Below are 22,031 nucleotides of genomic sequence, written 5' to 3'. Positions count from 1 at the left end.
CGAGCCCCCTGCTGCAGAGCAGGTTTCTAGATGAGAAAAGGTTTTCGTTCACTTCCGTTCTAAAGCCACGGCTTCCGCTTCCGCCGCTTTGATCTTTTTTTTTTCTTCAAACGTGGGTCACCTGTCACCCAAACAGACGAGTGGAGTTACCTCCGTGATATAAGTGCGAAAGGGCGGGAAATGCGGGATAAAGCGTGCGCTTCGAACGTCAATGAGTCAAACCCTTCGCACGGCCTTTGACAGAGGTTAGCTGCTTTCTATAAAGAGGCCGTAAAGGCCCGATTCTGGAGTGGCAAAGGTGCATGATGGCGACTGAAGCGAGCCAAGGCAACTTTACCGAGAGGAGCGGATCGCCAATGGGCGTCGTCCCGCCCGACAGCGACCAAGCAGATCTCGAAGAAGCTTCAACAATCACGCCTACGGACGCCAAGGTCGAGCCGTCGGAAGAGAAGGAAGGGGGCCTGAGAGCATGGGGCGTCGTCTTTGGAGGTGCGTCTCGAGGCAGAGGGCTCAGAATTCTACTCCGTGCTCAATTAGCTCCTCCCTCCCTTTGCAGCATTCCTAGCCAATTTCATCTCGTTTGGCGTAGCAAATGTCGATGGTGTCTTCTTGCGTGCCTACCTGGGCGATCCCAGCTCCAAGTTCAACAAGGAGGGGTCGTTCAAGCTCTCTTTCGTGGTCGGCATTGGTCTCGGTCTGGCCTTCGTTGCAGGCCCGTTCTCAAACGTAAGAATTCGCTTCTTGATGCCGCTCTTTCGGTCAGCTGATCCCAACCCTACTCATCAGATCTTGACCACCCGCTTCGGGATACGAGCACCTGTCGCACTTGGCGTGATTCTCATCACCGTCGCTATGGAGTTGGCCAGCATCTCGACAAAGTACTGGCACCTCTTTCTTAGCCAGGGCGTTATGTGGGGTCTTGGCGCGAGTCTCATTTTCATCCCTTCGATTGGCCTGCCGAGCCAGTACTTCACCAAGCGTCGCGGGCTTGCAACAGGCCTAGCTTCGGTGCGTCTTTCTCGGACCCTCTTCCTTTCCTCTTTACACAGGCAGTGAAAAGCTGACAACAGAGGGACGCGCGCAGGGGGGATCGGCAATTGGTACGCTAGTCCTTTCGCCATCATTGCAAAAAGCGATTGAGACCGTCAAAATTCCTTGGACGTTTCGCATCCTTGGCTTTATTGAGCTCGGGCTTGGTATTCTATGTGTGATTCTCCTCCGACCCAAGCCCATCGACCCCAAGTCCTCCGAGAAGGCCGTCCAGTTTATTGCTTTCGACCTGAGCATCCTCAAAGTACGTGGCTTTCCCCTCTATCTCGCCTATGCCTTTCTGCAGCTGTTTGGCTACGTCACCCCCGTCTTTTGGCTTCCCAGTGAGTGATCCCAACTTGCCACCGAGAAGCAAAAAGAGTTTCTAGACAAGAAGAATAGCAACTGAATGGGGACGTTCTTCCAGACTATGCCCATGCGATCGGTCTGTCGGCGAGCCAAGGTGCAAACGTCATCACCATCTTTGGCGGCGTCAATTTCCTTGGCCGTCTCTTGGCCGGGTTCGTCGGCGACCGGCTTGGCATCATGAATGTTCTTGCCTCCTTCACCTTTATGGCCGGCCTACTCTGCGTCGTTTGCTGGCTCTTCGCGAGATCATATGGAGTACTGATCGTCTTTGTCGTCCTATGGGGAATCATGACCGGGGGTAAGCAACATGGCATTATTCGAGCCTCTGTCGGTATGTGCTGATATTTCTGCAGCATATTGGGCCTTGACGGCACCTGCCACGGCCCAGATTGTCGGTCGCCAACGTCTGGGCTCAGCGTTGAGCTTCAACTTTCTCATGAACGTCATCCCACCAATCTTCGCCTCTGCAATCGGAAGTGGGCTAGTGCAGGGCACGGCCAACATGCTCGGCGTAGACCAGACCACCCCAGATGCCTACCGCTACCTCATTGTTTGGAGCGGGCTTGTCTACATGGTCTCAGCGCTGATTCTTCTTGCCGTTCGATTCATGCTCGGACCAAAACTATTTATCAAACTTTGATCCTGTAATCATCTGTCTACGTTCGCGGCTATGAGTGAATGAATCCCAATCACCGCTCTACTTCTTCCCTTTTAGAAGATGACAAGCAATGTGTTCCCCGAGGCCGCGATAAAATCTGCACGTGTCATGCGATTCCGTCGCCAAAGCGAGAAAGGAGAGAAGACGCGAATAGTGAACGCAGACTCGAAACCGCCTTTCCTTTTGCAATCTTGCGACCGACTTCACCGATCTTTACGACAGACCTAGCGTCCGGACCAAACGTAGACCGCTCAGCATCAGGACAAGTGCGAAAACGCCAGCTAGACACTGCTCGTTTTCCGAAAGCAGCTGCAAGGCCAGGGGCAGCAAAGGCCAAGCTTTGGATGTTCAGATCACCCTGATCGCAAGCGCGAAGACGACACCAGGTGTCTCATATTGAGCAGCGTCCTTCTCAAACGGCAACGAGCTCTGACGCGTGCGCAGAGGGAGAGGGATTCATCCGTCACACGCAGCTGCCGCAAGGAAGCAAGGAGAAGGACTGCGAACGGGAGGGGGTTTGAGCGGAGAAATGGCAGACGAAGTAGCTACGTCCGATGGCCGTGGGCGGCGGGGAAGCGGGGTCGCCAGTGCAACGGCAGCCAGCAAGGCGGCAGACGGGCTCGGCGAGGGTGAGGTGGCAGGAGTAGCGGCGTCAGGGTCAGGTGCTGGGCAAGACGGTCCTGCGCAGGAAAGAGATCCAGGGTTAGAAGAAGACGAAGAAGAGGAGGAAGAAGAGGAAGAGGAAGAGGGCGGCGACGCAGCTGCTCAAGGGGCCGAACGGCAAGCAGCGGGAGAGGGAGACGCTGCTCAGGACGATGAGATGGCTGTTCCATTTGAGGACGACATGTATGGTGAGTCTCATTGTCCAGAAACGCTTGAGCATAACACGACTCTGACCTGGACGACTGGGGGCAGAATCAGAGTCAGATAGCGGGACAGACTCGTTGACGTGGATCAGCTGGTTCTGCTCGCTACCTGGGCACGAGTACTTTGCCGAAGTCAGCGAAGACTTCATCGAGGATGACTTCAACCTCACCGGTCTGAACGCGCTCACTCCCTTTTACAAGGAGGCCCTCGAGATGATCCTCGATGTTGAGCCTCGTGAGTCTTTGCCTGTGTGACACCTTTCTGCTGAGTCCCTCGCTGACGAACTTTGACAGAGGAGGACAGTCTGAAGATCCCCGACGTCTCCATTGTCGAGTCAAGCGCCGAGCTCCTCTACGGGCTTATCCACCAGCGATATATCCTCACAAGGCAGGGCCTTCAACAGATGGTGAGGCTGACTCGCATTGTGAACCCAGCCTCTTCGTGGCTGACGGCCTCTATGTATGAACAGGCGGAGAAGTACGAGCAAGGTCACTTCGGCTTCTGTCCTCGCGTATTCTGCCATTCGCACCCTGTCCTTCCTTGCGGTCGGTCGGATCTTCCAGGGCTGGACACAGTCAAGCTCTTCTGTGCCAACTGCGTCGACAATTACACTCCGCCATCGTCACGGTTCCACGCAGTCGATGGTGCCTTTTTTGGGACAACGTTCCCACACCTCCTCTTCCAAACCTACCGCGATCTGGCACCGTCTCCAATTGCGCCGCCGGGCACCAACTACAGCTCGCTGAACGCCCATGCGACACAGACTTCGCAACAACAACGGCAAGAGAATGAGGAGGGATCATCGAACCAGAATGGAAGTGCAGTGGGCTCGGCTGCCGCCGCAACGAGTGGAGGCAATGGTGGGAGAACAAGAGGGAGCGGAGCGACAGCGAGTACCTTGCTGCCGTCGCAAATCGGACAGCGTGTTCCACAGGCTCGACTGTACACGCCTAGAATTTACGGCTTCCGCGTGAGCGAACACGCCAAGAGCGGGCCGAGGATGAGGTGGATGAGAATGAGGCCCGAGAGTTTCGAGGAGCTCGATACGGGCATTGCGCCTGCACCTACTGTGCCATCGGCTGCTGCGACTGGCGCATCGGACGCTATTGACGAGGATGATGACGACGACGACGAGGAAGGCGGTGGTGGCGGAGCTGGAGCAGCTACAAATGTTGCATCTGTTCCGGGCGTCGTCGATGGTAGAAGCACGGCGACAGGCCGACCGGTAACGGGCCGAAGCGGAAGTGCGGGCCTGACATACTGACCGGCTCAGAGAAAGAAGAACAATAATACCTCCCTTTTTCGCCCCTCATCTTCTTCCTTACTCGGCGTTGCCTACACTCAGACTCTGAGCTGGACCTCGGGCCCCCACATCACTGTCCTCACATTGTAGACCAGGCAAAATCATGAAGCAAAAGAAACGAATCAGGCTTTAAGAAAAGGTCGATTATCGTCAAGAAGTGATCCATGCTGTAGAGAGGCTTATATTCGACGGGGATGCAAAAATGCTAGAAGTACACTACAATTTGGTCTTCATCCTCACAAAGACTCGCCCATTGCCTGAAGAAGCTGCTGGGCTCTTGCCTTGCGCTTCTTGACCAAGGTAGCCTGCTCTTGGGCCAGGGCAATATCAGCGTCTGAGGGACCGTCTGCTGCATCCTTTGCTTCCTTGGTCATGGCCAAGTCTCCAAAGGACACGCTTTTGCTCTTCTCGTCGGCGGCTGATGTCGCGAAAGAGTCTTCTGCTTCTGCTGTTGCTCGTTGAGGAATGGCAGGGATCTCGGCCGTCGCAGCCTCACGGAGCGAACCGATGAGGCGCTGAGGAGGATAGGATTAATTGGAGAAGTCCAATACAGCCATCTGCCTGTAGACGAACTCACCTCTTTTGCACCACCCTGTACTGTCGCCAGGTAGCTGCCCGCCAAGACTGTCCATCTGTCTGTCCAGAAAGGCGGAATCTCCTCCTCCTCTTCCTCTTCTTCCTTTGAAGGGTCCTTATTCTCCTTGCTAACAGCTTCCTTATTCGCAACATCCTCACTGGGATTGGCGGATAGGCCTTCAGAGGTAGGCATGCTCAGAGCATGCCTTATAAGCCAGAGCTGCCGAGCCTTGTTGAACTTCCACGCAGGTCGATCGAGATGATATTGCCGTGCATACTCGAGCGCCCGCTTAGCAGGTTCCCCCAACGCTCCGTCCTCCTCTGGCTCCCCGAGTTGCTGGATCTGCTCCCTCGTTGCCCCTTCATTTCTAGGCTCCGCCTTCTTCGCCACAGTGGCTGATTCCTCCACCTTCTTGACCTGGTTTTTGTCCGACGCTCTCTTTCTCTTCCGTTTTCTCTTGCTGCCTCTCGATTCCTTGACTTCCTCTTCCGACTCAGAGTCGCTGCTGCTGCTGCTGCTGCTGCTGCTGCTGCTATCACTATCACTGTCGCTGTCGCTCTCAAATTGCTTCTTGGACGCTGCCTTCTTCACTTGCTGCGCCGGTGCAGCTTCGTCTTCCTCATCGCTCGATTCATCATCGTCGCTCGAATCCGAGACCACCCCTGTCGTCCTCTTTTTCGACTTGCGCGGCCTCTTTCTCTTCCCTGCCCCTGCCCCTGTTCCTCCTGCTCCGGCAGAAGCAGAAGTAGGCGTTGCTTTTTCGGACTTCTTTGGCGTCGCGCTCGGCATCGTCGAGATTGTCAGTCGTTCTTGTCGACCAAAGCAGCCAAGTCAACTTGCGCGAAGGATTGGCGCGGAGTCTTAAACAATTTTGAGGAGATTTTTTTTTTCTGGCGCGGGAGACGGAAATTACGTTACCACGCGAGCTACCCTCCACCACTAGACAGAACTCAGGCTTTCGCAGTGAAGAAGACAGGTCTGGAAGGAAGACGGCACGGCCCTGCAAACAGCAAGCTGAGACGGGCAACGATGGGGAGCGTCGCAGAAGAGGAGGTGTACGATTTCTTCAGCACAGAGCTGGAAGCGATTCGCAATGGAGAGGTGGAGAAAGGGCCGATTGATTCGGGAAAGCTGCTGGAGGCACTGGGTTTGGGTGAGCTAAACGCAGCTTCGTTGAAGGAGCAGCTCGAGGATCGATTCTTGAGACCCAAGACGAGCGTGGATGAGTCCCTTTTGGGGTCTGCACAAGTGTGAGTAGAGATAGGACGAAAGCCATGAAGAGAATGTCGGACTCATCTGCTGCCTTTTAACCCGTCCTTGCCAAAAGACAATGGGAGAGGAAAGCAGACCTAGCCAGCATGCTCCCGATGCAGCCTACACCGTTCCCCACGAAACTTGTCCTCGACCGCGTCGATCTCGACGGGGACATCGTCGGCCTGCGAGAAGCTCCATCTCGACCAGTGCGGAGTACCGTCAAGCTCATACCGTCCGCTTCGTCATCTTCTGTTGCAGGTGGAAAGGCAGGGGGAATGGTGACGTCAGTCACGAGAAATCCTGCGTCGAGCGCGGCATCAAGCGCGGCCCACTTTGTGCGAGGAAAGGTGGGCCAGACGATGTTTGCACCGGGCGGGCTCGAGGACGAAGTCCTGGCAGCCTATGGGGGAGGTGATGATGAAGCCGACGAGGCGAGAGCGCAAGAGGAGCAGGATGAACTGGCGAGACAAGTCAAGCAAATCGAAGACGAGATCGGCAGAGGGATTGGCCTCAGTTACGTCCCTCCTGGTTTCACACGGGGGTATCGAAAGGGAGGCGCGCCTAAGGAAGAAGAGCTGGCCCAGGCTGACGAGGAGGGGGAACAAGAAAATTTTCGGACAATTGCGTCGTCTTCCAATGCGGCTCAAGGTCTTCATGCGCTGCCCTCAAGCAGTTACGATGCTCTCGAGGCGAAACACGGGCGTACCAATGGCTTGCACACCAACGGTGACGCTGCTGCACCCACGTCTTCGTCTCAGCGTAGAAATATGGACGCCGATCTTGATGAGCTTCTCCCCGCAGAGCGGCCTGCTCGAGCTCACCGCCAGAATCAGGCAGGGCGACATAACGCGAAAAGGGAGTGGGCCCATGTCGTCGATGTCAATCAGAAATTCTCAAACTTCAACGAGCTGGTGCCCGACCCAGCAATGCGACATCCCTTCGAGCTGGATCCGTTCCAAAAGGAGTCAATCTACCACATCGAACAGGGTGACTGCGTCTTTGTCGCTGCTCATACGTCGGCGGGCAAGACGGTGGTGGCAGAATACGCGATTGCATTGGCGGCAAAGCACATGACCAGATGCATCTACACGAGTCCTATCAAGGCCCTCAGCAATCAGAAGTTCAGGGACTTCAAGCAGACCTTTGGTGCGCAGAACGTGGGAATTCTCACCGGCGACGTACAAATCAATCCAGAGGCACCTTGTCTCATCATGACAACAGAAATTCTGCGAAGCATGCGTAAGTGAAAGCGCGGCTACACAATAGGTGACTCTGCTCTCAAACTAATGGAACATACGTCAGTCTATCGAGGTGCCGACCTGATCCGAGACGTAGAGTTTGTCATCTTCGATGAGGTGCACTACGTCAATGATCAAGAGGTGAGTAGGCGTGAGGCAAGGCATTGCTGTATGCGCATTCTTACATTCAATGGTAGAGGGGTGTCGTTTGGGAAGAGGTCATCATCCTTTGCCCGCAGCACATCAACCTCATCCTCCTCTCGGCGACGGTGCCGAACACCAGGGAGTTTGCTGACTGGGTTGGTCGGACGAAGAAGAAGGACATCTACGTCATTAGCACGCCCAAACGCCCAGTGCCTCTGGAGCACTTTCTCTATGCAGGCAAGGACCTCTTCAAGATTGTCGACGCTAAAGGGCAGTTCCTCAATGGCGGGATCAAAGATGCTGGAGAGTCTATTAAGAGGAAGCAGGAGAAGGAAAGGGAGGCGGCGGGCCTGCCACCACCCCAGAGAGGTGGTGCCAGAGGCGGAGGTGCAGCGGGTGCAAATAGCCGCGGTCGCGGCCAGCGCGGCGGCATGCAACCCGGACGAGGAGCAGCACTGGCCGGTCGGGGTCGAGGTGGCGGCAATGTTGGCAGTGGACGACAGGCTGGAGGCGGTGACCGATCCATCTGGATTCACCTGGTGGGCATGCTGAAGAAGAAGGATCTGCTACCGGTCGTCACATTCGTCTTTTCAAAGAAGCGGTGTGAGGAGTATGCAAGTAGCATGCCAAATACCGATCTCAACAATGCCAAGGAGAAGAGCGAGGTGCACATTGTCATTGAGAAGAGCTTGACCAGATTGAAAGGTGAGAAGTAATATCGTCTGCGAGTAGAAAGCAAGCTGAAACCGGATTTGCGCCAGGATCGGACAAGAACTTGCCCCAAATCTCGCGTATGCGTGAGCTTTTGGCGCGGGGTATTGGCGTTCATCATGGTGGCCTGTTGCCCATCGTGAAAGAAGTTGTCGAGCTACTCTTCCAGCGTGGCCTCGTCAAGGTTCTCTTCGCTACTGAGACGTTCGCTATGGTAAGCTAGTCCACTCGGTGCTGTTTTCTCTTGTTGTGACGCTGACTCACTCCATCTAGGGCGTCAACATGCCTGCTCGATCAGTGGTCTTTTCGGGCATCCGAAAGCACGATGGACATGGCTTTCGTGACCTGCTTGCAGGAGAATACACTCAGATGTCGGGGCGAGCAGGCCGGCGCGGCCTCGATGCCACAGGTGTCGTCATCATCAATGCTGCAGATGAGCTGCCTGAGGTGAGCGAACTGGACCATGCAGACCTTGAGGCGATGAGCTGACGGTTTTCTCGAAGTCTGGCCGGCTGAACAAGATGCTGCTTGGCCAACCGACAAAGCTGCAGAGCCAATTTAGGCTGACTTACAACATGATACTCAACCTATTGCGTGTCGAGGCGCTCAAGGTCGAAGAAATGATCAAGCGATCCTTCTCCGAAAATGCATCGCAGAGACTCCTACCGGACCAGCAGGACAAGATCAAGAAAATCGAGGGACATCTGGCGAGCCTACCGGCCATGCCCGACGAGGAGAGGGCCAACCACCTGAGTCGATATTACGACCAGTGCGCCAGTGCTGTCGCGTCCAATCTCGCCATGCTCAACTTGGCCTTGGATCATCGACAGGGCGCTAAGAACATGGCGACTGGTCGCATCGTCATCCTCAGAGACACGCATTTTGATTTTGACGTGGCTGTCCTGGTCAAGGCTGTCGCTTCGCGAGAATTCCTCGTCCTGGCTGCCGTGACAAAGGAGCGCAAGGAGGGCAAGCTCGATGCAAAATCAGAAAGGGTCGCACCAAGGTGGCCGCCCGCACTAAGAGACAGAAGCCAGGATCTCGTTTATGATCTGAGAGAGGTACCACTGTCGAGCATCGCTCTTCTCACAGACTACACCATCAAGGTGAGAGCCGGTGTCGATCGTTCCTGAGGGACCTCATGTTGAGCTGAAGTATGACCGCAGATTGAGCAGTCGATGATTATGGCGCTTCGCATCTCGGCAATGCAGCGCACTGTTGAGCAGATGATGCCCCTGATTTCGCAAATGGTCGCATCTGGACCCATTCCAGAGGCCGACTGGTCCAAAATTCGCAGCATGGAGTTCCAAGAAGCGATGAAGGAGCGTAAGTCGCTCTCGTCGCTGCTCGCTTCGGCGTCAACCGCCGAGGTGACGTCGGAGGAGACTTTCGACCGAGAGTACCGCATGATGCACGTCCGCAAGCTCCTCGAGACCGAAATCTCGTCCTTGAAGATGAGGCTCTCCGACGAAAATCTGGAGCTACTGCCCGACTACCAGCAGCGCATTGAGGTTCTCAAAAAGCTTCGTTTCATCGATCCCGTTTCGGAGAGCGTGCTGCTCAAAGGACGAGTGGCTTGCGAGATCAATTCTGCAGACGAGCTCGTCTTGACAGAGCTCGTGCTCGACAACGTCTTTGGCGACTATAGCCCTGAGGAAGTTGTTGCTCTCCTCAGCGTATTCGTGTTTCAAGAACGCCAACCCGAGGGCCAGGAGTCGGAGCCATTCAAAGAGGGGACGAAACTGGAACAAGGGTACGAGACGATCCTCAAGACGGCAGAGCGGGTCGAGCAGGTGCAGAGCACGCAGAGAGTCAACTTTGACAACTTCGAGACGAAGCTCAAGACGGGCCTGGTCAACGTCGTCTATGAGTGGGCTAGAGGAGTGGTGAGTCTGCGGCGAGTCATAATGAGAACTTCTATGCTAAATCTCATGAACCTGGACAGCCCTTTGAAAAAATCGCGGAGATGACAGAGGTGGCTGAAGGGACAATCGTAAGGGTCATCACTAGGCTCGACGAAACGTGCCGAGAGGTCAGAGACGCGGCGAGAGTCATTGGCGACGCCGACCTCTTCGAAAAAATGGAGGTGTGCCAGCAACTCATTCGTCGTGATATTGTCTTTGCCGTTAGTATGCACAGCATGGTGTCTTCGTGGAAGATGAACTGACCACTCCTCTCCTCCGTCACAGGCAAGCTTGTACTTCTGATCACCAAGCAACAAAAGTTCCACGCAATGAAGTGAGAAAGCAAGAAGAGAGGTAGGATGCATAATCGAAAGGGTGTGACAATCGATGATATTTGAGACCTAGAACTCGCCCTAGAATCATTAAAGCATCGATCGTCAGCGGTGATTAGCGCCAGGAAGGGAGAGAGGCCGGTGACTTACAAAGTAGCTCGACTTCTTGATGCGGCCCTGTGAGAGCGCCGGATACTGAAAAGTCAGGACATCGATGCTCGTTTCGTCAAATGCCATAAAAATGAGGACGATGAGGCCGGACATGGAACTCACCTTGTAAGGTGCCGTCTTTCGGGCTTTGTCATCAATGGCGCCACCTTTGTAGCCTGGCTTTGCCTTCGTCTGGGCGAACTTGGCCCTGGACAGGCGCCTTGCGTAGTCTTCTGCGCTCTCACCCTCGGCCTGCCTGAGGTCGCCGTCCTTGCCTTGCTGCGCCTTCATAGCTGGGTTGGCCAACTTCGGGTTCGCCTTTGCGTAGTCTTGAGCAGCCACGACGCGCTGCTGGTGCGCCGCCAAGCGGTCCTTGTACCCTTCCTCGGTCTCGCCGGGAAGCTTCTCTGGTACCTGCTCGTGCTCCAAGGCTGCCTTCTCCGCTGCCCTCGCGTTGTCCGGGTTCGTCTTGACGACGTGAGGCCCGTCTGGCGTTCTGAAGACGTGCTCAGTGCCAACGCGTGCCTGCTGCTCCGCATATCCGTCCGCAACGTGAGAGTCATAGGCCTGCTGAGGAGCGGCGGGGCTGTCCTCTTTGGGAAGCTGCGCTTCGTACGGCGATTCGTACTTGATGCCCTTCTCCTTGGCTTCCTGGCGCAGCCTCTTGTCTTCCTCAATCGAGGGCATCCCTTCGGCTTTCCGCTCTCGGTTCTCTTCTTCGGCCTCGATCTTGTCGTGGTGCGCGAAATGCTCGATGTCTTCTGGATGGTTGTACGACTCCTCGGTCTGCGTCTCGGGCTTGTTGTGGTAGATCTCCTCGTGGTGTACAAAGTACTCGGATTCCTCGTCTGTTTAATTTTACCACTCAGCAGGGCTTGCGGGGAATCTGGGACAGCGGAGGCATGACTCACCATAGTGATGACCGAGAACGCCTTTTCCGTACTCTGGGAAGCTAGGCAGGCCGTCTGGACCGCCATTGACGAATTCTCGCTGGGTGATGAGACCGTTACGATCCTTGTCCAGTTTCCGGAGCACCTCATGGACGATGTGGTTGGCTTTCTCGTCGTGCACCTCATAGTCCCTCGAGTGCTTGACGGAAGTCGAGTGGTGCACACCATATATGGCCTCGATTTCCGGTCGCTATGTGCGCCATCGGTAAACAGTCAATCGAGACGCCTGCATGTTCGGTGACACAGAAAGGACTCACATCAAGAACGCCGTTGCGATCGAGGTCATGGAGCGCAAAGAAACTCGACAGGTCAAATGCACCAATATGGTGCTCGTGAGCCATGTGCATCTGAACGTATGACTCTTTTCCCGCTTTGGGGGCCTCCTGGTTGGCAATTGATGCCGGAGGTAGACCATCGTCCATGTGCTCGTGCAAGGCTCTCACGCTGGACAGCGGCGCCAGCGCAGCAAGTGCCAGAGCGGTCGACGCGCAGGTGAGACGCTGATGAGCGGAGGCGATGCTCAGTGCTAGCCATGTCGACTCGCTCATTCACGAGATCACTCACCATCATTGTGGAGGAAAGATGTGGGAGGAAGCGAGTGAGGTGAGCTAGGAGAGTGTGGAAGTTGTTCCTTGAGCTAAAGTGCTGGTTTGTGATTGTTTCCACGTGGCACGAAAGCCCGCGTCTACTCGACGGCGCACAGAGCAGCCTCTCGAACGCCCAAGGGCATGATCTTTGCGCCACCGAATGGGCGTCTATGAATGATGACAATGATTGTGTCGTATTTATTTTGAACTTATTTACGAGGAGGGGGGAATCGTGAATGGTGGTGATTAAATTCTCTTGACTGAGTCTGCAATGTCAGGCGGCCAGCCCACCTCGATAGGCGCTCTGGATGGCTAGCCTGCGAACTTGCTCCATACTGATGGCACCTTGCCTGTAGGCTAGGATCTGCCCGTCATCTCCCTTTATTTCCATCGTCCCATCTTCCGTCACCTCGACCGGAAGCGGTTTTGCAGGCCTCGCATCTTCCTCGTCACTGTCATTATCGTCGTCATCCATCATACTGTGTCTCACGCGATCTCGCGACGTTGCTCGCGGTGAAGAGAATGTCGAGGAGTTCCTGTCTTGCGCCGGTGGCGAGCCTGCACCCGAGAATGACATGCCTGGACCAGCGCTGAAGGTGTTAAAGTCGGAGACCACCTTTCGTTGGCCGTGATCCGGGGAGGACGGGACCGCAGCGTGGCTGGCAGCGTAGACGTCCGTGGCAACGATACCAGTAGCCTTGCTCATCCTCGGATGCGGATAGTCGGAATAGGAGACGTTGCGTGTCTGTCTGTATCGATCTGACAATCGCGAACCGATGACCTTTTTAAGGTGAGGTCGAGCAGCAGCGATATTTGGCGCATTCAGCCACACATCAATATTGTGCTTGGACTCTGATAGTGCGGGGTCAGCTATTGAGTTAGACAAATTCCTGGAAAGAGAGACCTACCTTCGCTCTCTTTATAAATGTTCTCAATGAGAAGCTGCTTCGTCTCTTCATTACGTAGGCTCAAGCTTTGGTGGAGCTCTTTTGTGACCTCGTCCATGACATCGCCCGGTCCAGCGCCAGCTGCCTGACCTTCGAGGCTCATCGATCGTAGTCTGTCAACCACTGCATCTCCCACCTCTCGATGAAGCCGATCGAGATCCATCGCCTCGCCCGCCGCTCCAATGATTACGTGAGCCAAAAGGCTTGCAGACGTTAGGGGGAGCAGTTGGGACCCAGTGATGCGCACCAAAGCCTGGAAAAAATCCGTGGCGAAGAGGTAGCCGCTGAGACCAGGCTCGCAGGCGATCATGAAGAGAGGAATACCGGCAGTGGCCATTTGCCTGGCAATCTGCAAAGGGTCCGCCTCATCCGGGGAGCCATTAGGGAAGCCATCGCCGTATTCTCCAATTCCGTGAGGAGGTGCATCAGCGATTAGAACGGCCATCCTTGTTGCGCTCGGTCGCCAATCCTGTGCGAGCAAGTCAAGCTTTCAGAACTCTACTCCCAAAAAAGAAAAAAGGGAAAGAAGGAGGATAATATGGATACTCACAAGCTCCGTGGCCGCCTTGAGCGCAGCTGTCACAGCTTCAGGCCCGTCACCGCCTCCCGATGCGTAGAGGGACTTGAGATTCTCTTTCATCTCTGCCACTTTGGTCGTAAATCCGACTAGGAGAACACAATATTAGATTCTTCGGGCAGGATGGTCCGAATAGGGAGCCATACTTACAATTCTTGACAATGTAAGTGTGATCCTGAGGGGGATGATCCCGATAGGCGAGGAGGCCCAAGCGCAGAGCATCCCTGCCGGACAACTTCTCTGAGTGAATGATCTTCAGTGCTCTCTTGTCAGCATTTGTCTCTGAGATACACCGACTAAGAGGGTGACCTACATGCTCGCAGATCGCTTCGATATTCTTCGTTGCAGAGGCGATGTAAGAGCCCATCGATCCCGTAGCATCCATAATCTGGTTTTTGGTTTCAAGCCTCAGCTTTTTTCACGAATATCCAACCAAGAGCCACTTACAAAGACGAGATCGAGCGTCTTTTCTGGCCCTGCTGCCGCCGTCCAGTCGTCTAGTGCATTGTAAGTAGAGGAGGAGGAGCTGGCATGAGGCGGCCCCTGATCTGACATCGCTTCTTGCGCAGCATTCCCAAACATGCTGTCATGAGCCAATCACAAATTAGCACTTGATACTCATTCATGAAGAGAGGCTGAAGATATAGCTCACCTATAGACTCCCCTCGTCCTACTTGCGCTGGCGCTCATCTTGTCGTCGTGCAACCTCCGGACAGGCTTCGGCGGGTGTCGGTGAAAAGAGAAGCGGCTTTCCCTGCTTCTGTGCCAAAAGGCGGTCCTTAGCTGTCTCTTGAGCCGAGCACGAGGGCACAAGCGCAGACGTACGGGCGCGTCTATGGCCTCCGGTAGTTGCCGTCTTTGTATGGAAGGATGGAGGAGAGTGACGCAGAGGATATGTGGGAGACAGGGAGAGCGCGGCGGGCACCAAAATTGCTTTCTTTCCCTCCGAAAGAAAGCCACCAACAATCGGTGACGCCGCTAGGTGGAGCTAAAAGCAACTAGCAACACGTGCTTCGTCACCATAAGGTCACGAACCTTCGTCATCACCGTGCCTAGCATCACGACATAAGAGAGAGAAGTCAATTAGGGAATCTGGAAGGTCTGAAGCTCTCGGCATACCATAGTGCTGTGTTCTTCTGTGCATAATGCCAGGAAAAATATCGATCCGGCATGACCACGTCTGTTCGCTTTGAGAGGATGTTCAGGAGACAGCGAAGGAAGGACAGGTGCACTGGTGTGGGTCGTTGGCAATCCTGACTCTTTTGAGTAGCCAGACGTCCAAGTGTGGATATCCACTCAAGCATCTCCACAGAATTACAAGGGTCGATGCCAGAGACGGGGATTTCCAAGCAAGACTGAATCAGTGTCCCTCCCATGGAGAGGCAATAAGAAGAGGCCCATGTAAGCCAATCGCCTCTGTGACATGTCCTCATGGGTACACAACAACCCCTGCAGCTGTTGTGCGGTCCGAGATGAGAGCTGGTCGGCGACTTCTGACATATACGAAGCTACACAAGTGAAGGTCATCGTGAAGGAAGGGATACCTACCACGTGTAAGTTCACGTGCAAACAGTAGCGGCGCAATTTTTACCAGAGCAAATTGGAAGAGCGGTTCTGGCTTTCCGACATCAAGGGTCTGTCGACCAGCAATACAAGCGCACGACTGTGGTAGGAAGAGAGGCTGAGAGAAGATGTCTTGACAGGACCAACCGTCTTTCCGTGTATCGTCAGCGCTGAGTTGCTGCCGAAGGCTCGTTGAAGGATTTCTGCACGGGGGAAGTTGAGATAGAAGCTATGACCATGTGCAGAAACGATTGCAAAAGGCGAGACAGAGCGACAACTGTCGTCCGGGCTGCCTTTACCAAGACATCTACCCCCTCACACCATGGGTATGAATCGTCATGGCGGCGGCCCCAGAGCAACCTAAAGAGCTTCTAATGCGACACGGCCAAACACCCTAAGTCGATGTAGCTTCGCTTTGCTCATACATCCCCTTGTTTCCCCCCGTCTTTTCAGTGATCTAATCAAGTTTTTCTCCGCTCTCACTTCAATGGCAGTATTCGTGGAAGCATTCTCGCATATGTCTTGCTTGAGCGTTTCATGTCACCCAGATCGCGAAGATCATGATGATTCAACCAGTGACATGCTGACATAAGCATCTTTCTCGCTAAATTTCAAGGAGACTCTTTTGCTGGCGCGCGTTTGACTTTATTTTCGTTAGTTTTTGTATTGCAGAAGACGGAGGTGTCGATTCAAATTTGCACTGATATGAATGAATAGGGCGACGTGGACTTGTTTTCTCGTCGCACACAAGACCGTCTTTGACGACTAACCAACTCTTCCTCCTTCGCTCCAACACCTTCGACAGCCACCAGGGACGACTCGCGTCTTTTCCCTTCTTTTTCCTCGCCCTTGCACATATCCTCACGCTTCTGTAGTCGGACGGGATATTCAGACAGGCTAGGAAGCTCAAATTCTTTTCTCAGCCAACCCCTTATCGCCTCGCAACAGTCAATCTTTTCCCTTTTGTCAGTCGATAAAACGTCAAAATGGGTCTCTCCGTCTCTCGTCTTTTGAGCGGTCTCTTCGGGAAGAAGGAGATGCGTGAGTAGGCCGCACGGGGTCACGTCTCTTCTTGAGATGAGATGGGGCGCGCGAGGGAGCGCACTTCTTGCTTTGCACCTTAGGAGCTAGGGACAGAGACTTACGTTTAACACTCTCGACAGGCATTCTGATGGTTGGTCTTGATGCGGCCGGTAAGACCAGTGAGTAGCCGCACCTTACGAGACGTGGACATGGTGGCCAAAAACCTAATCATTGCGTTTGCACCTGCAGCCATTCTCTACAAGCTCAAGCTGGGTGAGATCGTCACCACGATTCCCACTATTGGTGAGTACTTGCTGCTGTGATAATGTCTTCGAGAAAGCAAACAAGTGCTTACCGGCATACTCACAGGTTTCAACGTCGAGACTGTCGAATACAAGAACATTTCGTTCACCGTTTGGGACGTTGGTGGACAGGACAAGATCCGACCGCTCTGGAGGCATTGTAAGCTCGAAGAGAAGTTTGCGTCACTTAGGACAGCAGGGACTTACCTCTTGTCCTCCTTTCCCAATAAGACTTCCAAAACACCCAAGGTATCATCTTCGTTGTCGACTCCAACGATCGCGAGCGTGTTTCGGAGGCCCGCGAGGAGCTGCAGCGCATGCTCAACGAGGACGAGCTGAGGGACGCTCTCCTCCTCGTCTTTGCCAACAAGCAGGATCTGCCGAACGCCATGAACGCTGCAGAAATCACCGACAAGCTCGGTCTCCACAGCCTTAGGCAGCGCCAGTGGTGAGTTATTCCCTCCTGTTCAAGTGTTTGCAGTGCGATGCTCACTATCCATCCAGGTTCATCCAAGCGACGTGCGCCACGAGCGGTGACGGTCTTTACGAGGGTCTTGACTGGGTGAGTCTAGGACTCTCTCTTGTGCCAAATTTTGATTGCTGACCGCTCATTTACGCGCATACAGCTGAGCACCAACCTCAAGCGCCGAGTCTAAAGAAGGCGGCTGGTTATTGCGAGGCTGGAGGCATCTGCCGAAAGGGGGAGGGAAGTTCAGGTGTCATAGAATCTTGGAGGTTGGATGATCAAGACTGCTCTTCATGACTTTGTTCGAAGCTGGGGAGAGCGGTGTGAAGCCAGCAGTGGGGGAACGAGAACGGAGAGATGGAAGAGGAGATGCTTTCCCTCCTTTGGCCACTATCCTTTTTCAAAACGACAAAATGATGGATCGGTACTGGGACTCAGTACGACTCCTTTTTCCTCTTCGTTGTCCGACATGCAACTGTCACTTCACTTCAACGCTTCGCTCCCTCCTTCCGCAATCCCTTATCCCCCGTCTCTTTCTTCGCTGCGCTAGTTTCTTTCTTTCCGTACTCTCCCCTGTACCCCGTCCTTCATACTCCTTTCTCTCCCTAAAACGCCGCTTTCTTCTCTGTTCACAACACGCATCTTCTTCGAGAATCCCGTCGTGTGACCTGCTAAAAGATTCTGGCGCGCCCAAGGCGCCTAAGTCCCCTCTCAGTCCACGGCCTTACCTACCGAGACTCCCAGAATAGCTTCGCTTTACCAGCTGGCTTTAAATTTTTTTTTAGAAGAAAGCCGGTCTGGGGTGCCTGACACGAAGAACAGCTTCTAGTCAGATTACGATCAACCACACAGCATTTTTGCCGACAGCCATGGCCAACAGCGACCCGATTCCCCTTGTGCCGACGCTGTCAAACGTCTACTCTGCACCTCGTCTGGCCAAGGAGGGCCAGCGATGGGACAGCCTGACCAAGGACTTTGAGTCCAGGTTTGGCGCGGCCCCCCACTTTATCGCCCGCGCCCCCGGACGGGTCAACATCATTGGCGAGCACATTGATCACATGGGCTTCTCGTGCCTGCCCGCGGCCCTCGAGATGGACATTCTCATGGCTGTTCGCGTGCAGTCGGATCCAGACCAGAACAAGAGGGTCCACTTTGACCTTCAAAACACTGAGAAGCGCTTCGAGGCGACGAGATTCGAGAGCGATGTCAAGAGCACCGACGAGGTGCAGCTAATCCATGAGGGACCAAGCCGATGGGCAAACTACTTTAAGGTCGCCTTCAAGGTATGTACAGTTTCACTTCCTCAGCTCGCCCCCCTTCTCGATTCTGACACAGCTCTGCGTGGACAGGGCCTCCATCCCCACCTTCCTCCCGCTGTCCTGTCCGGCTCGACGACGCCGACGAAGATCGAGGTGCTCATCGATGGTACGATTCCTCCCGAGTCGAGCCTGAGCTCGAGTGCAGCCATGACCAGCTGCAGCTCCATTGTCATTCTCGAGGCATTCAAAGCGAGAGAGCTGATCAGCAGGAGAGAGATGGCAGAGGTCGCAATCGAGAGCGGTGAGTTGAGCGCCCACCTATTCCATCTCGAGGCTCGTTCTGCCCCGGCCGTACTGACAAGTCTCTTTGATGATCTTTTTTTTTTCATTGGCAGAGCGGCTAGTCGGCGTGGCATCAGGAGGGTGAGCTTCGTTTCCCGTCTCTCCTAGCGAATGTAGCTGACCTAGTCGTGACTACGCGACAGAATGGACCAAGCGGCGTCCATCTTTGGTGTCCCAGGGCATGCGCTGCACATTGCCTTTGTGCCCACATTGACCGTTCAACCGACGAAGCTGCCGTCTAGCTCGCCGGCTCATGCATTTGTTGTCGCCAACACCCTCGTCGTGTCCGACAAGAAAGTCATGGGCCCCGTCCAGTACAACCTTCGCGTCGCCGAGTTGTGGATGGCCTGTCGTGCCCTCTGCGTCCACCTGGACCTGCCGAAGGACGACAGCACAAAGACACTCAAGAAGCTCATGGAGACATACTTTAGCAAGCACCCACTGACGAGCGATCAGGAGAGCGAGACCAGAGAAAGATATGGCGAAGAGGCGGCAAAAATCAAGGTGCTGGGTGCCTTGGCTGGGGACTTCTTGCCAAAGAAGGGCTTGACGAGGCAAGAGGTCGAGGAGCTGACAGGCTTCAAGGGAGATGCATTTGACAAGGAGTTTCTCTCGCAATTCCCAGGTGAGTCGCCTCGACCGCAGGAATTTGACCTCGACTGTGTAGAATTTGGGTAAAGCTGAGACCAAATTCGGGTTACAGTGCGGGCGGAGACGTTCAAGCTGCACGCCAGGACAAAGCACGTCTTTGCCGAGGCTTTCCGAGTCCTCGTCTTCAAGTCTCTCTGCACCTCGAGCTCGTCTCCCGACGTCTACACGCAGCTCGGCACACTCCTCGACGAGTCCCAAGCGTCGTTGTTGCACGACTACGAAAACGGCTGCGTGGAGCTCGAAGAGGTCGTGTCCATTGCCAAGAGCGCCGGTGCGCTGGGCAGCCGAGCCACGGGTGCTGGCTGGGGTGGGAGTACCGTCAGTCTCGTGCGCGAGGACAAGGTCAAGGACGTCCTCGAGGCACTCAAGGTCGGCTACTACAAGAAGAGGTTCCCACAGATGAGCGACGAAAGGCTCGACGAAGCACTCCTCGTCAGCCAGCCCGCGGGCGGTGCTTGCGTCTACAAGGTCGATTAAATGGGAGCAGACAGACAGTGGGAAGGGGAAACATTGCAGGAGGGCAATAGAGTACAAACGAACGCTGAAATCCATGAGAAAAAGGCATCATTGACTAGTCTGCGATTGCCGATGGCTGAGACGGATGTTGATGGCTTCGTTGAGAATCTGAGCGGAGGAGGTAGACAACTGTCAGCTTGCGAGTCTGGAGGAGAATGAGGCTTCATGTGCGGTCCGTCACTTACCCGATCGACGTCCAGAGGAGGCAGGCTCGAGAGCATACTTTTCGCCTCGCTTTGATCGAGCTCCTCGAGAGCATCCTTGCAGTTAGTGAGGATCGCCAAGCACACGTAGGTGTGCAAGTCGAGAAAATCGGGCATGGCAAAGTACGTGTCCCATAGCCTCATGAGATCTTCGATGCGCATCTCGGCCGCAAGAAGGTGGCGCAACCAGGCCGACGCAAGTCCAATCACGTCGACTTCCTCCTCGTCAAAGTAGGCGTAGAGCTCGGGGAGTGTCGTGCGAAACAGCGTCAGAAAGGTTGAGATTCGCGAGGGTAGAGGGTGGTGAACGTGGTGAGCCTCCATTGTTGTCAGAAGCTTTTCAAATGCAAAGTACATGCCCGTCTCGGCACGGATGCACTTGACAAATGGCGCGCAGAGGTAGACCATATCTGGATGGTACTCTGTCTGGCTCGGGCCCGTGACAAGCGCAGCGACGCCATCGCCAAGTGTTGAGGCAGCCTTGGCAGCCATTGTCGTTGTGCTGACAACGGGCAGCCGCGCCAAGTCCTTGGGTGGAAGAGGAAGATGGTGAGGTTGCGAAGAAGCCTGATGCGCCCACTCGTATTCTTTGGGGAGCGAAGGAAATGCAGAGCTGGACGACGTAGAGAGTCTGCGCGCCGAGCGGCTCGAGCCAGTATTGCTTCTGTGTCGGGTCACAGGTCGGCTTCCGTTGCTGCTGCTGTTGCTGCTACTATTCATTTGCGCCGAGGACGTGGGGGGCAAAGAGCTGTGAGACGGGGCAAGGTCCATCTTTGTCGGTGAACCGAACACGGGCCTGGGATTATGTCGGGGTGATGACGGGGCCGAGGAGCCCAATGACTGCGTTGAGCCTCGGGGTGCACTTGCCAAGCCACTGGAGGTCGAGGGTCGCCGGCTATCCTCAGTGTCTTCTTCGCGAGCTAGGACGGCATCGAGTGAACCAATACTCTTACGTGCGCTGTGACCTGAGCTCGAAGCAGTCGAACCTCTCCTAGGTCTTTCTGAAGTCAATTCCGCCATGCTCGACGTTGATAGCCTTCTCCGGTGATGCTCGCTGAATGAGGCTCTTCTTCCTGACTGGTGCTGCGGACGGTGGTGGCGGTGCGAATCAAGCTGATGCTGAGTCTGCTGCTGCCCTTGAACCGCTTCCCATCGTGCACGATTGAGATAGGCAGAGATGATGTTTTGCACGGCAGCACTGAAGTGCTTGAGCTCGTGGGCCGCCATTGCTTCTGGATCTGTGAGGTCTTCCTCGCTGCCATCGGCCAGCAGGTTCATGCCCAATCCATTGGCCATCGCGCCCGTCGACGAGGGAGAAGCAGGCGCATTCGATCCGCCAGCTAGCGCGCGCCAGCGGCCATTGTCGACACGATTCGGACCGCGAGTGACGGGCGTGCTACCACCAGTGCCACCACCGCCTGCTTTTCCTTGCCCTCCTGGCCCGCCATTGAGTAATTTTCCACCTCCGTTACTACCTGCTTGCAGAGGGGAGGAGGATGATGTCGACATGGCCAACCCTCCTTTGGAATCGGACTGTGGCCCACGGGACGCCCAAGAATTGGGCCGTGAAGAGATTCTCTGGGCTAGAATACGAGAACATGCACCCTCAGCACCATAGTCCGCAATACAATTGAGCTCACGAGCCTGTTCGCTTACCTGATCGCGCCAACGTCCTTCCCGCAGGGGGCCGGGCCATGAGTAAGCGGTGATAGTAGCGTACGCACTCGCTCCGGATCCTCTTTTCTAGCTGTGCATTGTGCTTGTCCAGGCCATCGTATTCGAGGTACTTGCTTCTGACAGATGTCATCTCTTGACCTGGCGAGACTTGTCAGTCTTCCGATTCGGTCTGTTGGGAAAGACCAACACGACGACTCACTCTTGTCGTCAGACAGCACGCCAAGCAGGTAGAGCCAAACTTCGCCGCGCACCGTCGGCTGGACGCCGTGTCGAGCGTAGTCCTTGAGCTTTTGCAGGTCGACATGCTGCTCGGCATTGAGCAGCTCGATGAACTCCTCGGTGCTGGCCGAGGCGCTCATCTTAGGCTCTAGCCGGCCTGTCTGTTCTCCCGATTTTAACAAGAGATGTTGATGCTGTCCCGGAATCTCCCCT

At 54.9% G+C, this 22,031-nt stretch overlaps 10 protein-coding genes across 10 annotated transcripts; 5 read left to right on the top strand and 5 right to left on the bottom strand.

The window, feature by feature from the left end:
- Positions 1 to 70: 70 nt before the first annotated feature.
- Positions 71 to 2,064, top strand: FA10DRAFT_278713 (MFS general substrate transporter). The gene is made up of 6 exons (XM_025523481.1): positions 71 to 489; positions 557 to 726; positions 787 to 1,008; positions 1,085 to 1,373; positions 1,457 to 1,696; positions 1,752 to 2,064. Exons 1-6 carry the CDS (start codon positions 303 to 305, stop codon positions 2,036 to 2,038), a joined length of 1,395 nt encoding a protein of 464 aa, XP_025379267.1. The 5' UTR covers positions 71 to 302; the 3' UTR covers positions 2,039 to 2,064.
- A 150-nt stretch (positions 2,065 to 2,214) lies between these two features.
- Positions 2,215 to 4,440, top strand: FA10DRAFT_265873 (hypothetical protein). The gene is made up of 4 exons (XM_025521249.1): positions 2,215 to 2,907; positions 2,972 to 3,157; positions 3,217 to 3,329; positions 3,393 to 4,440. Exons 1-4 carry the CDS (start codon positions 2,586 to 2,588, stop codon positions 4,185 to 4,187), a joined length of 1,416 nt encoding a protein of 471 aa, XP_025379266.1. The 5' UTR covers positions 2,215 to 2,585; the 3' UTR covers positions 4,188 to 4,440.
- Positions 4,325 to 5,652, bottom strand: FA10DRAFT_82277 (hypothetical protein). Its single transcript, XM_025525727.1, has 2 exons — positions 4,804 to 5,652; positions 4,325 to 4,741 (listed from the first exon to the last, which is right to left on the bottom strand). The coding sequence occupies exons 1-2, from the start codon at positions 5,590 to 5,592 to the stop codon at positions 4,463 to 4,465; spliced, it is 1,068 nt and encodes a 355-aa protein (XP_025379265.1). The 5' UTR covers positions 5,593 to 5,652; the 3' UTR covers positions 4,325 to 4,462.
- A 100-nt stretch (positions 5,653 to 5,752) lies between these two features.
- FA10DRAFT_82141 (antiviral helicase) lies at positions 5,753 to 10,590 on the top strand. Its single transcript, XM_025525725.1, has 10 exons — positions 5,753 to 6,053; positions 6,131 to 7,296; positions 7,360 to 7,436; positions 7,493 to 8,144; positions 8,201 to 8,364; positions 8,424 to 8,597; positions 8,654 to 9,256; positions 9,317 to 10,036; positions 10,096 to 10,275; positions 10,340 to 10,590. Exons 1-10 carry the CDS (start codon positions 5,833 to 5,835, stop codon positions 10,355 to 10,357), a joined length of 3,975 nt encoding a protein of 1,324 aa, XP_025379264.1. The 5' UTR covers positions 5,753 to 5,832; the 3' UTR covers positions 10,358 to 10,590.
- Positions 10,341 to 12,265, bottom strand: FA10DRAFT_265872 (hypothetical protein). The gene is made up of 6 exons (XM_025521248.1): positions 12,051 to 12,265; positions 11,744 to 11,986; positions 11,448 to 11,676; positions 10,660 to 11,384; positions 10,537 to 10,563; positions 10,341 to 10,467 (listed from the first exon to the last, which is right to left on the bottom strand). The coding sequence occupies exons 1-6, from the start codon at positions 12,054 to 12,056 to the stop codon at positions 10,456 to 10,458; spliced, it is 1,242 nt and encodes a 413-aa protein (XP_025379263.1). The 5' UTR covers positions 12,057 to 12,265; the 3' UTR covers positions 10,341 to 10,455.
- Positions 12,266 to 12,347: 82 nt separating this feature from the next.
- On the bottom strand, positions 12,348 to 14,287 carry FA10DRAFT_259323 (hypothetical protein; the record flags this gene model as incomplete). Its single annotated transcript, XM_025519961.1, has 7 exons — positions 12,348 to 12,925; positions 12,982 to 13,489; positions 13,571 to 13,686; positions 13,748 to 13,862; positions 13,911 to 13,985; positions 14,045 to 14,180; positions 14,250 to 14,287. 7 exons carry the CDS (start codon positions 14,285 to 14,287, stop codon positions 12,348 to 12,350), a joined length of 1,566 nt encoding a protein of 521 aa, XP_025379262.1.
- An 18-nt stretch (positions 14,288 to 14,305) lies between these two features.
- FA10DRAFT_82167 (hypothetical protein) lies at positions 14,306 to 15,095 on the bottom strand. Its single transcript, XM_025525726.1, has 3 exons — positions 14,717 to 15,095; positions 14,423 to 14,649; positions 14,306 to 14,357 (listed from the first exon to the last, which is right to left on the bottom strand). The coding sequence occupies exons 1-2, from the start codon at positions 15,028 to 15,030 to the stop codon at positions 14,625 to 14,627; spliced, it is 339 nt and encodes a 112-aa protein (XP_025379261.1). The 5' UTR covers positions 15,031 to 15,095; the 3' UTR covers positions 14,306 to 14,357; positions 14,423 to 14,624.
- An 856-nt stretch (positions 15,096 to 15,951) lies between these two features.
- On the top strand, positions 15,952 to 17,565 carry FA10DRAFT_265870 (ARF/SAR superfamily). Its single transcript, XM_025521247.1, has 7 exons — positions 15,952 to 16,201; positions 16,324 to 16,362; positions 16,433 to 16,486; positions 16,553 to 16,645; positions 16,717 to 16,933; positions 16,990 to 17,047; positions 17,112 to 17,565. Exons 1-7 carry the CDS (start codon positions 16,147 to 16,149, stop codon positions 17,139 to 17,141), a joined length of 546 nt encoding a protein of 181 aa, XP_025379260.1. The 5' UTR covers positions 15,952 to 16,146; the 3' UTR covers positions 17,142 to 17,565.
- Positions 17,566 to 17,726: 161 nt separating this feature from the next.
- Positions 17,727 to 19,800, top strand: FA10DRAFT_265869 (Galactokinase). The gene is made up of 5 exons (XM_025521246.1): positions 17,727 to 18,234; positions 18,301 to 18,511; positions 18,606 to 18,633; positions 18,696 to 19,177; positions 19,256 to 19,800. The coding sequence occupies exons 1-5, from the start codon at positions 17,821 to 17,823 to the stop codon at positions 19,678 to 19,680; spliced, it is 1,560 nt and encodes a 519-aa protein (XP_025379259.1). The 5' UTR covers positions 17,727 to 17,820; the 3' UTR covers positions 19,681 to 19,800.
- FA10DRAFT_278707 (hypothetical protein) lies at positions 19,671 to 22,021 on the bottom strand. The gene is made up of 4 exons (XM_025523480.1): positions 21,799 to 22,021; positions 21,579 to 21,737; positions 19,905 to 21,505; positions 19,671 to 19,827 (listed from the first exon to the last, which is right to left on the bottom strand). Exons 1-4 carry the CDS (start codon positions 21,956 to 21,958, stop codon positions 19,768 to 19,770), a joined length of 1,980 nt encoding a protein of 659 aa, XP_025379258.1. The 5' UTR covers positions 21,959 to 22,021; the 3' UTR covers positions 19,671 to 19,767.
- Positions 22,022 to 22,031: the final 10 nt, after the last annotated feature.

This window comes from Acaromyces ingoldii (assembly GCF_003144295.1).
Source record: "Acaromyces ingoldii strain MCA 4198 unplaced genomic scaffold FA10scaffold_2, whole genome shotgun sequence".
Classification (NCBI taxonomy): Eukaryota; Fungi; Basidiomycota; class Exobasidiomycetes; order Exobasidiales; family Cryptobasidiaceae; genus Acaromyces; species Acaromyces ingoldii.
The sequence above is the reverse complement of the archived record's forward strand: the minus strand, read 5'-3'. Positions and strand labels throughout refer to the sequence as shown.

Bases quoted from the DNA above. Each gene is read 5' to 3' on its own strand.
- FA10DRAFT_265870 (XM_025521247.1), top strand. From the start codon at position 16,147: ATGGGTCTCTCCGTCTCTCGTCTTTTGAGCGGTCTCTTCGGGAAGAAG. The intron at 16,487-16,552 runs GTGAGTACTTGC...GCATACTCACAG, and splicing joins CACCACGATTCCCACTATTG to GTTTCAACGTCGAGACTGTC. The intron at 16,934-16,989 runs GTGAGTTATTCC...CTATCCATCCAG, and splicing joins AGCCTTAGGCAGCGCCAGTG to GTTCATCCAAGCGACGTGCG.
- FA10DRAFT_278707 (XM_025523480.1), bottom strand. From the start codon at position 21,958: ATGAGCGCCTCGGCCAGCACCGAGGAGTTCATCGAGCTGCTCAATGCC. The intron at 21,738-21,798 runs GTGAGTCGTCGT...AAGTCTCGCCAG, and splicing joins CGTGCTGTCTGACGACAAGA to GTCAAGAGATGACATCTGTC. The intron at 19,828-19,904 runs GTAAGTGACGGA...TCCTCCGCTCAG, and splicing joins CTCCTCTGGACGTCGATCGG to ATTCTCAACGAAGCCATCAA.
- FA10DRAFT_265873 (XM_025521249.1), top strand. From the start codon at position 2,586: ATGGCAGACGAAGTAGCTACGTCCGATGGCCGTGGGCGGCGGGGAAGC. The intron at 2,908-2,971 runs GTGAGTCTCATT...GACTGGGGGCAG, and splicing joins ATTTGAGGACGACATGTATG to AATCAGAGTCAGATAGCGGG. The intron at 3,158-3,216 runs GTGAGTCTTTGC...GAACTTTGACAG, and splicing joins GATCCTCGATGTTGAGCCTC to AGGAGGACAGTCTGAAGATC.
- FA10DRAFT_265869 (XM_025521246.1), top strand. From the start codon at position 17,821: ATGGCCAACAGCGACCCGATTCCCCTTGTGCCGACGCTGTCAAACGTC. The intron at 18,512-18,605 runs GTGAGTTGAGCG...TTTCATTGGCAG, and splicing joins AGAGGTCGCAATCGAGAGCG to AGCGGCTAGTCGGCGTGGCA. The intron at 18,634-18,695 runs GTGAGCTTCGTT...ACTACGCGACAG, and splicing joins GTCGGCGTGGCATCAGGAGG to AATGGACCAAGCGGCGTCCA.
- FA10DRAFT_82167 (XM_025525726.1), bottom strand. From the start codon at position 15,030: ATGAGGACATGTCACAGAGGCGATTGGCTTACATGGGCCTCTTCTTAT. The intron at 14,650-14,716 runs GTATGCCGAGAG...TCGTGATGCTAG, and splicing joins CAGAAGAACACAGCACTATG to GCACGGTGATGACGAAGGTT.
- FA10DRAFT_82141 (XM_025525725.1), top strand. From the start codon at position 5,833: ATGGGGAGCGTCGCAGAAGAGGAGGTGTACGATTTCTTCAGCACAGAG. The intron at 7,297-7,359 runs GTAAGTGAAAGC...AACATACGTCAG, and splicing joins AGAAATTCTGCGAAGCATGC to TCTATCGAGGTGCCGACCTG. The intron at 10,037-10,095 runs GTGAGTCTGCGG...GAACCTGGACAG, and splicing joins ATGAGTGGGCTAGAGGAGTG to CCCTTTGAAAAAATCGCGGA.
- FA10DRAFT_82277 (XM_025525727.1), bottom strand. From the start codon at position 5,592: ATGCCGAGCGCGACGCCAAAGAAGTCCGAAAAAGCAACGCCTACTTCT. The intron at 4,742-4,803 runs GTGAGTTCGTCT...TATCCTCCTCAG, and splicing joins TACAGGGTGGTGCAAAAGAG to CGCCTCATCGGTTCGCTCCG.
- FA10DRAFT_278713 (XM_025523481.1), top strand. From the start codon at position 303: ATGATGGCGACTGAAGCGAGCCAAGGCAACTTTACCGAGAGGAGCGGA. The intron at 490-556 runs GTGCGTCTCGAG...CTCCCTTTGCAG, and splicing joins ATGGGGCGTCGTCTTTGGAG to CATTCCTAGCCAATTTCATC. The intron at 1,009-1,084 runs GTGCGTCTTTCT...GGACGCGCGCAG, and splicing joins TTGCAACAGGCCTAGCTTCG to GGGGGATCGGCAATTGGTAC.
- FA10DRAFT_265872 (XM_025521248.1), bottom strand. The intron at 11,677-11,743 runs GTGAGTCCTTTC...TGGCGCACATAG, and splicing joins ATCGCAACGGCGTTCTTGAT to CGACCGGAAATCGAGGCCAT. The intron at 11,385-11,447 runs GTGAGTCATGCC...AAAATTAAACAG, and splicing joins CGTTCTCGGTCATCACTATG to ACGAGGAATCCGAGTACTTT.